Consider the following 18,071-nt stretch of genomic DNA (forward strand, 5'->3'; position numbering starts at 1 on the left):
CGTCTTTGTCTAATTGAACAAAATCTAAATACTACAAAAGTAGTTCTTTTGAAGCATGTGGAAAGACTACTCAGATTTGCAAATGATCATACATAATGAACAGATGAAAGCAAGATACAGATGTATATCGCAAGTCATAAAAAAAAATTAGAAAATCCAATGTAAAACAAACGGAGTCTTATCACTAATCCCTTCTTTGTATCTTATTCTTTTAAACACATTAAAAAGTTTAATTTTTGATGTTTAACACGTCGCTAATAAATATTTTTACACAGCTCTATATACTTTATGGGGTCAGAAACGTCTTCTTCTAGACCTTTCTTTCTTCTGACTTTTATAATACCCTAGACCATCAGAACATAAATCGAACTACAAATCCCGCCATCATAAAACCAACCCAAAAGCTTCGTTCGATTTACACTGCCATAAAAAATGGTGGACACCTTCTTAATTTTAAGAACGATTTACGATGGAAATGATACATTTTACAAACAAATAACTTTAACTTTAGAACATTTTTACTTTTACCATAACATTAAAAGATCCTAAATAAGTCTTAACAAAATTGGGGCTAACTTCGACCGCGTTATAGTTTGCATACCCTTGCTAGTTTTTTTTTTACTTTTTCCTTACCTTCAGCCATCAAACTAAAATTAACGTTTTACCTAAAAAGGATAATGTTTGCGAAAGAATGGCCTACAATCTTATCATAGCAAATCACAAAATTATTGATCAAAGTCACTGCTTACCACCGATTGTTCCTATGGAAGCTTTATGATTTAGTCACCCGATCTTGATCAAATTTGGCGTAGACCTTACCAGATGTTTAAAACTGACAATTAACGTAATTCATAAAAGTCACTGTTTTTTACCGATCGTTTCTATGGGAGCTATATGACATATTCATCCGATGTTGATCAAATTTGGCAAAGTTGTTTATTCGTGTAATAAACTAACTAATATTAAATTTCACGGCAATAGCTCAGAAAATAACGAAGGATTTAAAAAAAAGTCCTGTTTCTGACTTTGACGTTTGTATGGAAGCTATACTAATATACCCTTTGTGCAAGGGTATAAAAAAAAACTGCACACGATGCAAGAGAGATAGAATTTCGCTTTGAGTTAGCAAAACTATAGGAAGTGCAACCTGCAACGTTGTAAGTAATTATTATAGCATTCAGAATTAGAAATAGTAAAATTCGATTTAGCAACCAAGTAACGAGAAAGATCCGATGATAAACCCGTGACTATACTTTTTTTAATACCTAGACTTAAGATTCTTCAGTTTTGACAGCCCCGGGTAAACCATGGTGATTTTTGTGTCACCAGAGGAGACATTAGGGGTACTCAGTCATGAAAGATTGAGTCAACAGTGGTATACGTATACACAGGCGGTCATGAAAACCGCACCACTGGAAAATTTCATGTTTTTTTGTAATCATTCAAACAAAAAGAAAAGAATAAGATCTCTTTTTTAACTAATTCACTAGAAAATAGACGTTATGGAGTACAAAATGTATTTAGTTGCCATCGAGCCAAATGTGTAAGTAATGTTTTTATTTGATGCTGTCACCTTTTCCTAACACGAAATTACTTAAAAAAAATATTTACAAAATTTTTCTCTTTTTTCAGTTAACAAAAGTGTTTAAGGACACAGGAATTCCACGTTTGACTTGGCCGGGAAATTTGCCCGACTTAAACCCTATTGGGCAGTTATGGCTCGAAATGACACCAAAAGTGGCAGACCAGAAACCACAAAATAAGTTGCAGCTGATTTCGTCCTTGGAAAATGTTTGGCACAACGTTATCACCGGGGATACTCTGCGGGTCCTTCTTGTTGATTCAATGCCGTCGCGAATAATGGCAGTTATACAGGCTAAAGGGGGCTATTAGTATTTTTTTTATTTTCATTTAACATTACTTTTTAAAAAATGAAATGAGTTATAAGACCTACATCGGAGATGAGCCTAGAAAAAATTTTTTCCGCTTAGCATTGAAGTTTGGTCAATTTTACTGTGTTTTTGTTTGGGGCAAAAATCGAGGATATCCATAGTATAGAAATACATTTTTTACTCCATAACGTCTATTTTCTAGTGAATTAGTTAAAAAAGAGATCTTATTCTTTTCTTTTTGTTCGAATGATTACAAAAAAACATGAAATTTTCAAGTGGCGGTTTTCATGACCGCCAGTGTAAAATAAAGAAATGGCGGAATTCGGATCCGTACAAGTGTAAAAGTGTGTTTAGTCAGTCTTCCGAATACATCGGGTGCGTACCGTAGACTTACACTCGGAAATGGGCTCGCTTCTACGTCTAAAATTATTGTGACGTCAAGAATTTCAGGTTTTAACCAAGTCTCGGTAAAGACAGTTAGGTCAAAATCAAAAGACAGACTGACTATCTACAGAGTTTAGTACTAAGGCCCCTGAAATTTTAATAGCCGACAGAGAAGTTGTTTGTTTTTTGATAGAGTAAAAAAGGGAATAATAATGGAAGGAATGGGAATAGATTAAGAAAAAAAAATTGATGAAGGAAGGAATCGTAGTTTGGCCTCATGACTTCCTTTTTCTAGATGTAAGCTCCTTAACAATAAAGCTTTTCGGACAGAAGATAGAATTGCAGATGCTGTCAAAGAACTCAATTGAAACATTGATTTTAAAAGATGAAATTTTACGTAGAATAAAATTTAAATTTTTCTACGGATATATTAGAGACATTGAGTTTAGCCCGAATGTGGGCCATGACGTCATAAGATGTAGCATTCATAGATTGCATCAGCTACCGCATTAATTGTAGCGACATTACTGTTACTGGGATCCCTCTCGGCAATAACCATGAATGTAGATTCCTGCCGAGACAAATCGGACACTACAGACATCTACAGTGGTCTGAACCGATGAAGTAGTGGAGGCCGCCAAATGCAAAGACATTTAGAAGCCATTTCTCCCGCCTTCTTACGCTTTTGAGACTCAATCAGTAGCGTTAAACTACTAAACCGAGATTCGACAAGAAAACTGGCGGACAGACTCATCAGGTTATCCTTTGTTTGCCGCATGAAAAGTCCACGACTCGGTACGACCCCCATTTGAGACCGTTTTTTTGATCTAAAAGATCCTTTACCCTTCATGTGAAGCCGGCGCACCTAACATGTACTGCAGTTTGACACAGCCAACAGTAAATAAAACTAATCAGGGGTGAGGTTGGCAGCAAACATCTTTTAACAGAACAGACTGGCATTATGAGAGGTAATTAGAGGAATAAATTTAATCATAAGCCTATAAGAATTATTAACCTAATAAATACAAGTGAGAAATGTTTTGGTAGTAAAATATGTAACTCACTTAGAGGTCTAGAAATAATAAGAAAGATTTTGAGGGAGCACAAGGGTTAAAAGAAAAGAGAAAAAGAGATCACTGATTAAGTGATATTTAGCAGCAAAATGTCTATTAAGTGCTTAATTACAGATGGATTGCGCAGTCATGGCAAATGTTACCGTGGTTACGAAAAACATGAATATAACAACCTGAAAATATCTAGATTCGAATTTAACATATTTTTTTCGCATCTATTTACTTGAAGTTTCGCAAAAAATGATTTTAGCTTGTTATTAAATGGCGACCATATTTGTTTGAGTACAACTTCTATGTGCCGAATTGATTTAACTCATACATATGTAGTACATATTATGTACATATATAAAATTTCATCCCGATATCTTTTACGATGGCTGTAAAACGCATACGCACCTACGGACGGTCGGACAGACGAACATGGCTTTATCGACTCAGCTTCTCATGCATATCAAGAACATATATACTTTATAGGGTCGGAAACGTCTCCTTCTGTGCGCTACAAACATCTGACCAATTTTATAATACCCTATGCAAGGGTATACAAAGAACAGATACAAAACGACAATGACAAACCTTTTTGGTATATACGAAGAATATCATCCTTAAGTATTGTTCCACCAGTAGTAACCATAACACGAATGTCAAGATGTTTCGCAAGCTCAATACATATTTGGGATGTTTGTAAAGCTAACTCCCGGGTCGGAACCATCACCAACGCCTGTATATAATCTTTAGTAGGATCTATTTGCTCTAGAACAGGAATACAGTAAGCTCCTGTTTTACCAGTCCCATTTTTGGCACGTGCCAACACATCTTTTCCACTTAAAGCGATAGGAATCGCAGCTTCCTGAATTGGAGACGGCCGCTCCCATCCTTTTTCGAATATTCCCATAAGAAGCTCTCTTTTTAGACAGAACTCCTCAAATTCATTTCCTCGCGTATCAGTCACATCCTAAAAATATGTTTTCTGTTAGAATGGTCTAATAAGTTTTTACATTTTTAATAACTTACTGTGGTCTTAAATCTGTTGTCTTTGGGAGGAAGTTTTAATTTTGATTTCCATCCCATATCATCATTACTTATAATTTGATGATCGTTTATAACTCTGAAAAAAGATTGAACCGAAAAATAGGAAAAGTTTTTATTATATTTTACAAAAATTAGTGGGTTTCCCAATTCACCGATGATTTTTTGTCTTCGTAATTTACCAAACAAGGGTGTTTTTAATATGTTGTTAAAAGTCGTTAAAATTGTTCTTCAGTATTTTCAAAATATACTCATATCTATAGTTAGACAGATTACAATACTTTTTTTTTACATTTTGGAAACCCCTGCTATATAGCACAAAATGGTTTAAATATTGAGCAAATTGGACAGACTTGGACACCAGAAATAAATGAACGAATATTAAGAAAAACTTGTCCAAAACTATATGAAAACACTATATTTTGTAAATTTTCGGTTTTTATACCATGCACCCATACGGTTAAATGTTATATTAAACTCGCCAAAGTGTACCAAAATGAGGGGAGGGTGGTCCATATGAACAATTTGAAGTAAATTTGATCCAGTTTCTATAAAAGCTACATCAAACCACATAGCTACTATAGTCCCTTTTTATATTCCCCACAGGTTGATTACGATAATACTGTGAGTCCTAGCCGCAGCAGGGTCACGCATTACCGACTACTCCAATGCGAATTACATTCCCGTGCTAGAAGGCAATATTTTAATATGGGAACAACGCAGCTATTTAAGCACTTACTAATCTGTCCGAATTCACGATAATCATATACGATACTGTAAAACTGGCCGAGTTATTGAAATAGATATAAAACATGTCCAAAATCTGTTGTCCGCCTTAATGATACATCACAAGACGTCTATTTATTTTTGTTTCGTCACTCCAGAGCACTTTTTTACATAATTGGCCATCTTTATCCTAGTGGGCCTTTGCAAAATGCAATCGTTTTTCGCTTTTGACAGGCGCAGTTTTCTTTTAGTCGTCTTGATACCAGTCTTCTGGATACGTTTAAGTCATTCCTCATTGATTTCGACCATTACCTCTTGGTAATGGATTTTAGATTTTTTTTTACCAAGGCAAGTGCCTTGTATACCATTTTTCTAAAACAGTTCATCAAATCAGCAATTTCTGCTAGCTTCTTACCGGATAAACTTAGCCTTCCTCTTTCCTCAATAGTACAAGTCTTTCCACTACTCATTTTTTTTATAATTTATATTAAATTAGTTAAATTTTAGCGAAAAAGCCAAAAATATTCGACTAACACGACTTTTTTTTACAACAAAAACGTGCTTCCCAAAGTTTTGTGCCAAATCCAACAAAAAAAACCAAGCTGTGCTAAGAAAATGCAGATCAAAACAAAACATATAGATGTAATAGAACAATTGTCAGTTACATTTAAAGAGCATAAGCAAACTAAAATAATACATCCAAAAATTCCAAAAAAAAAATTGTGACCAACCTTCCGAAAAAAAGGTTTTTAAAGCAAAATTTTTTTTTCTGCCAATTATGTGACTAGAGCAGTACCTGAATTTCCCCGTGTAAGTGTGATTCTCTTTAGTTGTGAAGGCTTAATCAGCACCCTTGTGACAGAACTGGTCAGTAAATTCTCATATATTTTGATACCATTCAAATTTTTTCTCTTTTTTAAATTTAATTTAATTTTTTATAAAATGGTTGTGTGCTCTAATAGTGATTGCATTGTCGCCACTTAAACAATTGACTCCCAAGATTATATTCTTTGTAGGTTATGGGACAATGCAGTTCACGTTAAGTGTGCAGATTACATAGGTAGAAAGAAGGTTTATATTGCTAAAGGTGGTTGCATGAAGTATGGTTGTGATGCTTGCTGTGTTCTTGAGAATGAGATCTGGTAATTTATGAGGCGGACTATAGCTTAGACACTTTGAGGGCTGGTTTTAATAAACTTCAAGCAGAGTTTACTGCGGTGGAGACTCAGAACAAAACGTAAAAGAACCAGTCATCGGGGTGTATCTCTCATGCACCATCTACTCCCACCCAATTTACAGCAATTGATATGGTTTAAGAGCCTGGTGGTGAATTCGGTCGGTGAGGTATTACCGGTATCACCTGATAATAATCTCTCAAAAACGGTATCAATTGTTGTGTCCGATTTATCCGGGCAATTACCCATTTCTAGGGTAATTCCATTTGATTCTAAACTAAACCCTGTTGTCACATCTGAAAAACAACAATCGACATCGACAATTCGCCTGCCAACACTAATCCTGCTATATCATAAATTGCTGGTATGCCAAAAACTACATTCGTCCTTTAACCTGGGTTATCAGAACGCAAAATTCTACAGCAAATTTTAAGTCCTTTAATGCTTTTATTATTTGTTCCTATATTCCACCATTGTCAGACATTGTGGTCTATTTAAATAAATTCATTTTGTCCCTTCTTTAGCTTACAGTCAAGACATGCTTATAGTTTTAGGTTATTTTAATTTACCTGCTTTGGCATGGTCACTAACGGATGAATCTACCATATTGCTGCCATCTATGTCACATGACTTTATTGATGGCCTTCTAGGCTTAACTTTATCTTATCTAAAGTCAACCCTGTTTTAGATTCTAATGAAAATTTTTTACATCTTATGTTTGTACTGGATTTCTGTAACTGTGATGTTTCTGTGACCGAAGCATTTGTTCTTTTTAAAGACAAATTTTAGCCTATATTAAGTTCGAAAATCGATCTGCCCTCTAACTCGGTGCTTTCGTACGACAGACTTGGCCAGATTACGATTTGTATACAGTCTCTCGTTCAAAATTCATAGTGCTTAAGGGGTTAGTCAGGAAGCTCAAAAAATCAAATTTTTAACAAATTTTTCCTGAAAAGCCCTTTTAATGTATTAATTTGAAAGTTTATACATATATATTGTATACATTTAACAATATTTTGACATACATATTTAATATTAAAAGAATATATCGAAGAAACTAACTTCGGCTGTGCCGAAGTTTATATACCCTTGCAGTCCTTGGCCATAATATTTTTACATGTTCCAAACTCTTTTTCTGTATCATCAATTCATCAATGCACAGACGAAACCTTTCAAATATCATTTCCATTTCTTTTTCTTCCTCTTCCCCATGCTGAATGCTACGATTGGCACGCATACACATACAGTTTATACAGTTGCGTCTGTGTGTGTATGCGTGTGTTCAGCTGCTCTGTGGGTTTCAAGCAATGACGTAGTAGAGCCGATTTATATTGACTGTAACTAGTGTTATATTTCTGTGATCTGATTGAAATTTCGGAATCTGATGTTTTATATCCAAAACTATCTATTTCTATTTCATGGGGATACTCCAAGTCGGACGGACTAACAGACTGACATGGCTATATCGAATCAGCTTCGCATGCTGATCAAGAATATATATAAGTATATATATACTTTATAGGGTCGGAAACGTCTTCTTCTGTGCGTTACAAACATCTGACCAATTTTATAATACCGGCTGCAAAGGTATACAAAAAATTAACTGTTTTGGAAGGCTCTGTAGCCGATGTCCGTGTGTTCCTCTATCTCTATTTTTGGACTGGATCATCAAAAATGAAAAACCCAAACGGCATTAGTTTCACAAATGTATAAAATTTATAATAACGGCTGGAATACGCAAACAAATATTTTTTTGACAAAATGGCGGCTTATCAAAGTTAAAAGGTTAATTTACGCCTTAAATTGTTTAATACAAGAGAAAATACACTCAGCGAAATTCAATTAAAGGCACACCATTTTTTCAGCTTATTTCGAATCTTATGCATTTTTATGTAGTTTTTTATATTAAATCACATATATCTATTTGTTGTGTGTTAAACAAAAACATTTTTTTTAATTTTTTTCAAAAAACAAACTTATAATGTAAGAAAAACAAAAAAAAAAACAAATTTAACGCGAAATTCAATTAAAGGCACAATGTTCTAGCCTTACAAAATATGAAAAAAAAAAAAAAAAACAAATAACATCTCAAAAATCTTCATTAATAATGAGTCGATCCCCCAGATTTTTGAATTACTTCGAAAATCCTGTTTGACATCGAATCAATCATTTTTTGAAAGTCGGCTTGTGGGATTTGAGCCCATTCTTGTGAAACCGTTACTCTAAGCTCTTCCACAGATTGAAATTTTCGTCCGCCAGCATAAACATGCCTGGAAAGGTTCCCCCACATGTTCTCGATAGGATTTAAATCCGGAGATCGAGCAGGCCATAACATGGTGGTGATTTCTTTCTCCTGAAACCACGCTCGACTAGCCCGTGAAACATGTATGGCCGCATTATCCTGTTGAAAAATTGAGTCAGAAAACGGTTCTTCCTCCAAAAAATCTAAAAGAACATTCTCTAACAAATTTATGTAGCCTTGGGAGTTCAAGCGCCCGGAAACTTTGCAAATTGTCGTTCGATTGTGGTAGCTAAAGGCAGCCCACACCATTAACGACCCTCCTCCAAAGTTTCGCTTTGTGGAATAACGTTCAGGCTGCCGAATGTCATGCCAGTAGTAATTGAATCCATCAGGGCCATCTAAATTGAACTTTTTTTCATCTGAGAAAACCACCTTCTTCCAATTTTCTGACCAGGACATGTGTGCTTTAGCGAAATTTAACCGAGCCACTTTGTGACCGTTCGTTAGAGCCGGCTTAGACTTCATTTTTTTCCATTTAAGTCGGTTACTAGATGCCAAAATTTGCTGCACACGTCGTTTTGTGATTGGAAGGTCTAATTCCTTCACAATCTTAGAGGCAGTGGCATTTTTTTGAAGTCCTGCGCGTATAATTGCAGCTCTTCCTCGTGCTGAGACCTTCTCATTATTACAGTTGGTCCTTTTTTTGTTGTAATTTTCTTTTAAATTTACAACATTATTAATTGCAGTAGGAGAGCGTTTTAACTCGCGTGCAATTTTTCGGTTAGACCAACCCACATCCTTGAATGCAAGGACTTTAGCGATTTCTTCGCTTGTTAGCGTCTCTCCTCTTCCCATTTAATTATGGATTCAAAACACCGGCTTAAACTAAACTAAACGGTAAAAAAGATTATGTTAAATAAATTTTATACCAAAAATCGGACATCAAATCCTTCTCGGACGTCTTACCACGACTAAAGACAAAATGACTTTAATTGAATTTCGCATCAAAATGCACCAAAAATCATGAATGTGCACGAAAATTACTTATTCTAACGACAGAACTAACTGTAAATTTTTGGGTATGGTAAAAATGTAAAACGAAAATCAAGACAAAGGGAAATAGGAAAAAAAAATGCCCCGTTACTTGATGTTTCTTATTTTTTTTGCAGTTGTAAGTACAAAAATATGGTTGCCTTTAATTGAATTTCGCTGAGTGTATTTAACGAAAAAAAAATCAACCCGTTATTTTACAATAAATTTATGAAAGGAGCTTCTGTAAAATTTTCAGACCAATCGGTTCAGTAGTTTTCGAGTTTGGGAAAACAGTGTTTTGAAAAAAAAAACCGTTTAAAGTTTTAAGAGTACTTTACTATCGTTATGAAAATTTAAGAGCCTACTGTTATACATTCGCAAAATATAAAAAAAAAAATAATCGATTTTTTGAAAATTCGAACTAGATATAACCCCTAAATACACCTCACCCCTCATCCCCAAACCCTAAACAATTTTGTCAATTCTAAGACCCACGCTTTGTCCTTTGAAAATAAAAAAGCTAACACTGATCAGGCCATTGCCTATATGTTTGCGAGTTTTTTCAAAGCAACTTATTCCTCAAAGGAATATCGAGCATCCTTATCAGTTAAAAAAGTCAAACTGTATTTTTAATCCAGTAATTGAGGAAAGTTCTCTTCTTAACTTAAACTAGTAAAACCTGTTTATTCTCCGGGGACAGATGGTTTATCTGGATGTGTACTTAGGTTCTGTGCAAATGCTTTATGTCAACCCATTATAAAACTGTTTTGATTGTCTGTCGAATCTTCATATTTTTCATGTATTTGGAAGGAGTCGTATATTGTTCCTCTGCATAAAAATGACGAAAGCCCCCGAAGCCTTTAACTAAAGGGGTATTTTAAAATTTTATTTCCGATATTGCAAAAGCTTTTAAGAAAAATGTTCACTTCGCAATTGCAACATTGTTGCAGCTTTAGTATTTCGCCATCCCAAATGCGTTTGTAAAACGTAGATCTACAACTACTAACCCCTTAGAATTTACCTCCTTGATAATCCAGGAGTTTAAAAATGCTAAGCAAACTGATGTCGTATACACTGAACTGACTTCAGCAAAGCCTTTGATTCTATTAATTATACCCTATTACTTTCTAAACTGAACGATATCGGGTTTCAACCTCTCTTTCTTTCTTGGGTTCGAGAATTTCTAACAAATAGAATACAGGAGGTACTTTTGAAGTCTTCTTATTCCATTCCATTCTTGTGACATCGTTCGTACCTGAAGGTAGTCATCTTTGCCCTCTGCTTTTTCGGTTCTTCGATCAGTCAATTTTCATTTGCGTGTGCTTATGTATGCTACGGACCTTAATTTTAATTTGATGTTAATCTTGGTGCCAAAATCAATTTTGCAATCGATTACTAATATGTATATGTAAAGACCCAAAAGGTTTTTTTAAATCGCATCGATGTTGTTTTAATATTCCCAAAGCTGCGAAGCTTTAAAGACAACATATGTTTCGTCAGATTTCCCGCGTCTAAAATAATTTCATATAAATTGGTGTTATGAATTTTAATTGAAGTTTTTTCTGTTAATTCATGAAAAATGTAGGTGTAGTTAATAACAAAAAAAATGTTTGTGACCTGTGTTTATTTTTCGTCCCAAAATTGTGTCTAATAACATTTACATACTAATAAAATGAAACTAAAGTGAAACTTTTAAGTTTCGACTGGATTCGGCATCAATGTCTTTATAAGCATTTTATAAGGTTTGTAACAAGCTTTTGCTATCAAATTTCCCGCCAATTCTGATGAATTAACAGTTTTTGCTGTTAATACAGAAAAATTTAGGTCTTAACATTTACTAATAAACTTAACTTTATTAAAGTGAAACTTTTACGACTGGGTTCGCCATCAATGTTATTTTTTTATAATTAATCTGTGTATTATAAGGTGAAATCGTCCACAATAAGCTGCATATTCCCACAATATTATTTAAAAAATATATTTTTTTTTAGCAACAATGACAGTGTCCAAAACGAGTACTTTTTATGGATGGCATATGGAGCCTCTGATGCTTCAAAAAAATGTTTTTGCGAAAGAGACATACATCTACACCAATGTTATTGATAAAAATAAATTTGAATACAGCCAATGCGCTGCTAACATTGCATTTATGTTTATATACTCTTGCTGTCCTTGGCAATTATATTTTTACATATTAAAATTTCTTTCCCTGCAACTCAACTACACATCCAGTTCATGTAGCGTTGCGTCTGTGTGTATGCATGTGCTCTGTTGATTTGATGATGATGTAGCAGAAAGCAGCGCTGCCGGCAGAGCTTGAACCGATTTACATATATCAACTGTAACTTGTGTTCTATTTTCCGATCAGATTCAAATTTTGGGATCCAATACTATCATAGTAGTGAATTTCATAGGGATTCTCCAATTTTTATGAAAATGTTTCTTTTAGAGCTATACGATATAGTGGTCCGATCCTGACAATTTTCATACTTTATTTTTCATAAGTAGCTCAAATATCAAGTTTCATCCCGAGAGCTCTTAAGATGGCGACGTCAAGTTGATTTGCACAGACAGACGGACGGACGGACAGACGAACATTCTGTGCGTTACAAACATCCGACCAATTTTGTAATACCCTCTGCAAGGGGAAAAAACAATAAAAAAAAAAAATTATATGACATCGTCAAAGGAGTTCCGAGCAATCAACTGGTTTCCGCGGATAGTAAAAGTGTGCACAATTGTGGAAAGCGAAGTGCGCCTAAGATGATTACGTTGTTGAGCCCTGATGAAAGTTTAAAAAAAACAGAAGTCCGGGGCTAACTTCGACCGCGTCTAAAAAGGGAAAAGAACGGCCTTCAAACTTAGCATAGGAAATAACGAAGTTATTGACCAAAGTCACTGGTTTTCACCGTTCGTTCCTATGGGAGCTATATGATATTGTCACCCGATCTTTATCAAACTAGGCACAGTCATTAACAGATATATTAAACTAACAAATGTTTAATTTGAAAGCAATCACGGCAAAAGTAACGAAGTTATTAACGAAAGTCACTGTTTCCGACCGATCGTTCCTACCCGATCTAGATCAAATTTGGCACAGTCGTTTATACAGCTGTGTTCACGAAAATAGCAGTGCAGTAGATGCTAACAAAGATTTAAACATTTTTTACATATTCCTTTTTACACATTCAGTTTTTTGACTTTGGTTTTGTAAAATGGTATGTAGGCATAGGAAAACTGAAAAAATTCCGTTAATTTTACTAATTTTTAAGTTGTTTTTCACATTTTTGTGCTTAACCCCACAAATTTCGCTGTTCGCAAAAATAGCAGTGTTTCGTTTAATTGCGAAAAAAGCAAAAAAAAGTTAAAAAATTTGTCAGTAGTAAGTGTAATTAATTAGATAATTATGTTCTACTATTATTTGAGACAAGAAACGCTAAAATTTTCATGGTTGTCGGAATAGTAACGCATTGCTATGCTGAGAAGACGGAGTGGCTCAAAAACCTTAAAAACCAAGGTAAATCTTAAAAAAAAATCTAAATTTTAGTTAGATCTTCTGCAAAGATGGTCTCTGCTGCCCTAGACTACCAAAAAAACCCGAAAAACGTGGCATAAAACGCGTAAAAATGGCTTCAGACGACTGTCACATTAAAAGGTACATCAGATTCAATCAGTCCATATGAATCTTCATATTGCAAAGTAGCGTAATATTCTCGGGCCACGCGTCCTTAAAGTAGTCCTGTTTGGTGGTGCAGGGTCTAAACAGTATGTACGTCGCCCAGAATATACGAAATACCACTCAAACGACACGCTAAAACGGTTAAGCAATCCGGCATGATTTGGACTTGTTTCTCATATAAAGGACTTGGTCCAATACATAAGATTCATGAAAATATGAATCGAAATATCTACGTGGACATTATAAGGAAGGTTAAGCTCTCCTATATCATATGGAATCTGCCCATAAAATGGACATATCACCGGTCTAACGACCCAAAACCTAGGATCAAACTCAAAAAATTTCTTTTCAATTCGAAGGAATCGATGTTATGTCAGGGCCAGCTCAGTCGTCGGATTGGTAACCCATTAAATATGTATGGGGAAACATTCAGAGAAGCGTTACAAAGAAAAAACCGTCCAATAAGGCTTAGCATTGGGAAGTTTTTCATGAAAAATGGCTACAGATCCCAGGTCAGCATTGCTGGAGTCGGTGCGGCGCAGGTGCCAACCGACTATTGCCAATAATTGGTTCAGAACTAAGTATAAAGTCTTAAGAATCAAAGGTAACCTGAATTTAAAGTTTCAAATAATTTAGAATCGACAGATTTTAATTGTTAGTTGTCAATACAATTTTAATGAACAGCTCAAAATGCCCTTCCTTCAGTATCTTGCTCGTTTCTGAAAATGGGGGACTCTTTGTTCATCCAAAATAGTACTAATATTATTATATATAAATATAGATTATGAATTTATAAAAGATTGGTGCATTTTTGGTCTTTTTAATATGATTTATCAACTTTAAAGTCAAAGCTTAGGGGCACTGCTATTTTCGTGAACACAGCTGTATATGTAATAAACTCACCAATATTAAATTCCCCGACAATAACTCAGAAAATAACGAAGTTATTGAGAAAAGTCACTGTTCGTGACTTTGCCGTTTGTATGGGGGCTATATGATATAGTGATCCGATCCGGCTGAATCCAAGATATACAACCTGGGCACTATATACAAGCCTACATGCAAAGTTTCAGCTATGTAGCTCTTACGGTCTAGGAGGAGTTTGCGCAGATCCAGACGGACGGACGGACATGGCTATTTGAACTCGACTCCTCGTGCTGATCAAGAATATATATACTTTATATGGTCGGAGATGCTTCCTTCTATGCGTTGCACACTTCTGACCAAAATTAATATACCCTTTTTGCAAGGGTATACAAAAAGATCAATTTCGAAGACCAAATGTAAAGTATCTTCATAGCGTATGCTATCTCGCTCACCCTTACAGACACACGAGCACCATAGCGCCGCCACTAGCCAACGGCCAACTCCAGCCTTTTGGACCGCCTAGTAAAATACTTTCATACGCATATATCGCGCGTTTCGAGTCCCGTTTTAATAGAATTTGGTAGATCGGTAGAAATGAATAAGACTAACTAGTGTTTCGAATTTGATTTTGTTAGCCCAAAAATTGTGGGAGGCAATCGGTTATTTCTAAATTATGGAGGCTGAAGTGGGTGTGGCAAACATTTTAAATAATCATAATATGCGCTAATATTAAACAAATCTAAGTACAAAATTCGGTGAGCTTTGTTAGCTTTCGAGAGAATCAGTTTTGTTTAAGGGGTGGAAGGGGGCGTGGCAAAAATTAAAACGAACTCGATAAACGTACATTCTACACGAATCTACATACATATCAAATTTGGTGGCTCTAGCTCTTAGTCTCCGAGATTTAGATGTTCATACGGACGGACGGACGAACGGACATGGCTATATCGTCTCGGCTGTAGATGGTGAGATCGACTCGTCTGTTGATGCTGATCAAGAATATATATACATTATGGGGTCGGAGAAGCTTCCTTCTGCCTGTTACATACATTTTGGCGACTTTAATATATCATTTTACCCTATGGGTGCATGGTATAAAACCCACTTAAATACACACCAGAGGAAGCTTTAGCGCTGTATATTGATGGTGGTTACACAAAGAAGAACAGCGAAATAAAAATATATTTCCGGCATTCGATGTTCTGCGGTCTGCAAAAAAAATGTGTAATCCCAGTTGGTCTAGTAGTAATTGACCATTCATTTGAGGTACCTTTACAAAATTTAATTGAACACAGAGGGTACCGTATGATTTCGTACGAGATTTCGTTATTGCAGACTATTACAATTGTTTTGTTTTTGCTGTTTTGTTGATATTCCCACTTTTTTTTTTTCCAAAAGTTACAATTATATTTTTTTGCTCGATCCGATCCGAGATTCAATTTCATATAAATTTTAAAATGTGTATATCAGGTGTGCTACAGAAATCACTGTCAGTTTCAATTTCGCACGGAATTCAAATCGCTTCAAAAAAAACGAGGTGCTACAGAACTTCGAGAGATTGGATTTGCTCGAGCATACTTGGTTGGTTTTGGTAGGGTTGTCATTAGGTTATCAATAAATTTTGCCAGTATTTTTACTTTTTTATAAAGCTCCAATAATTTATTATTTGAGACATAGAATAAGACTTAAAAATTTGTGTTTTTATTAAATTACTCATTGTTTTAAGAAAACAAGATTGAATTTAAAATAGCGGGCTTTTATTTTGGGCACACGCGACAACAATTTCTAATGTTTACCGTTTACGGGTGAACGTTTGCCACTTCAGAGAAATAGTTGTTTTTTCTTAGGAAATACACGAAAACTACGCAATTTATTAAAAAGATAAAAGCGTCGCTTATTTAAGAATACTTTTATTTATGTTGTAGAACATTTACTTTGGTAAATACCAAATGATTAAAACAATTCTAATTTCACTTTTCGAACTGGTCTATGCCTGATTAAATTTTTTGTGATCTAGTGTTAAAATGTGAAATTACAGAAATAATTCCATCAAACCTTTCATTATTTTAATACAGAATCATCAGTAACTTAACTATTTATCTTCCGACATTAATTCTTTTAATAAAAACATAAGTTCCCTGTAATATACCATTTAGCCAGCACTTTTGTGAGCGGATTGAAAATTGCTCGAGCTTTCACACACCTGTATATTTCCTAAATAATACAAAGGAAAAAATTACGAATTCGAACAAACAACGAATAGAACAGAATAGAATAGAAAACAATATCAAAAAAAAAAAAAAAAATTAATGTAACTTTTAATTTTGATGTGTTATACATTTATTTCCAAATGAACATTTATCCGTACAAAAATAGCATCGTTTTTACAAAAGTTATTAATTAATTACTGTGCAGTGACGAGCACATGCAGAATCATGACTTTGAGTGGCTGCAAAACCCAGATAAATGCATTCATCGATTCAAAATTTTTAACAAGAATCCATTAATAACAACGAAAAACAACAGGTTGGGTGGGGTGCTTTACCTAGTGAAACGTCGGTCCAATGGTCCGGATAAATGGCATAATGAAAAAGGAAGATTATCAGGTGTGCTACAGAATTCGATTCAGCTTGAATTTTAGTAAATGCTGAAATTTAGGTGCCCCCGACCGACAGTTCAAGCGATTTTAAATCCGGTCTCAAAAGTGCTGGGTAAATGGTCTACTACAGGGAACTTACAACGTTTTTATACCCTTGCAGAGGGTATTATAAAATTGGTCAGATGTTTGTAACGCACAGAAGACGTTTCCGACCCCATAAAGTATATGTTCTTGATCAGCATGAGAAGCTGAGTTGATATAGCCATGTCCGTCTGTCCGTCCGTCCGTCAGTCTGTGTGTATGCGTTTTACTCAGCAGTCTTAAGAGCTATCGGGCTGAAATTTTTTGTCGGTGTTTTTTATTACCCGGGAAAAATAAAGTATGAAAACCATCAGGATCGGACCACTATATCATATAGCTCTAGAAGAACTAGAAGAAACATTTTCATAAAAATTGGAGTATGCTATGAAATTTACATATGTGATAATATTGGATATAAAACCCCAGATCCCAAAATTTGAATGTGATCGGATAAATATAACAAAAGTTACAGTCAATATAAATCGGTTCAAGCGCTGCCGGCAGCGCTGTTTGCTGCCTACGACGCGACGTCATAATACCTTCTGCTTCTTTGATATTTATTAAAAAATTTAATGTCGGAAGATAAATGGTTTAGTTACTAATGATTCTGCATTATGAAAGGTTTGATGCAATTATTTTTGTAACGTTTTAACACCAGATCACCAGAAATTTTATCAGACATAAATCCACTGACAACAACATGGTTGCCACATAGTCCAGTTCGAAAAGCGAAATTGAAATCATTGTTTTAATTATTTGGTATTTACTAAAGTAAGTGTTTTACAACATAAATAAAAGTATTCTTAATTAAGTGACGCTTTTATCTTTTTAATAAATTGCGTAGTTTTCGTGTATTTCCCAAGAAGTCTTTAAGTCTTTTTCTATGTCTCAAATAATAAATTATTCTACATTGTGTTATAAAAAAATTCGAATTTTTATTCGAATTTTTATTTCAAGAATACTGTATACAAATTTCAAGTTAAAATCTGTAAAATTACGAAAGTTGTCGACCGTTAAGTGGAGGGCGCCAAGCGCGCTGTGACGTAGCGCAAATTTTCAAACGCGTTTTTCTCAAAACTTCATTTTTGGAGCTCATGGAAGTCCTACAGGGCGCAAAAATTAACCAATCGCTATGAAATTTGTTACACATGTTCTTTAGGCTATTGTTCAGCGTTGGTAGTAGAATTGGCATAATTGTTAATTTAAAAAATTAATTAGTAATGAAAAATAAGCAAAAAATCAATTTTTTTCTAAATTAAATTTAAAAAATTTCTTTTTTGCACGTTCTACTA

The 18,071-nt window shown here is 34.7% G+C and overlaps 1 protein-coding gene across 1 annotated transcript in view; it reads right to left on the bottom strand.

The window, feature by feature from the left end:
- The window catches only part of LOC6653162 (ATP-dependent RNA helicase me31b), a 37,260-nt gene that overhangs the window by 13,190 nt on the left and 5,999 nt on the right, over positions 1-18,071 (bottom strand). The window contains exons 2-3 of the mRNA XM_002075513.4: positions 4,364-4,457; positions 3,926-4,304 (exon numbers count right to left, since the gene is read on the bottom strand). Coding sequence (XP_002075549.3) covers positions 3,926-4,304; positions 4,364-4,457 — 473 coding nt within the window. The remainder of the gene's footprint in view (positions 1-3,925; positions 4,305-4,363; positions 4,458-18,071) is intronic.

This window comes from Drosophila willistoni, assembly GCF_018902025.1.
Source record: "Drosophila willistoni isolate 14030-0811.24 chromosome 2L unlocalized genomic scaffold, UCI_dwil_1.1 Seg168, whole genome shotgun sequence".
Lineage (NCBI taxonomy): Eukaryota > Metazoa > Arthropoda > Insecta > Diptera > Drosophilidae > Drosophila > Drosophila willistoni.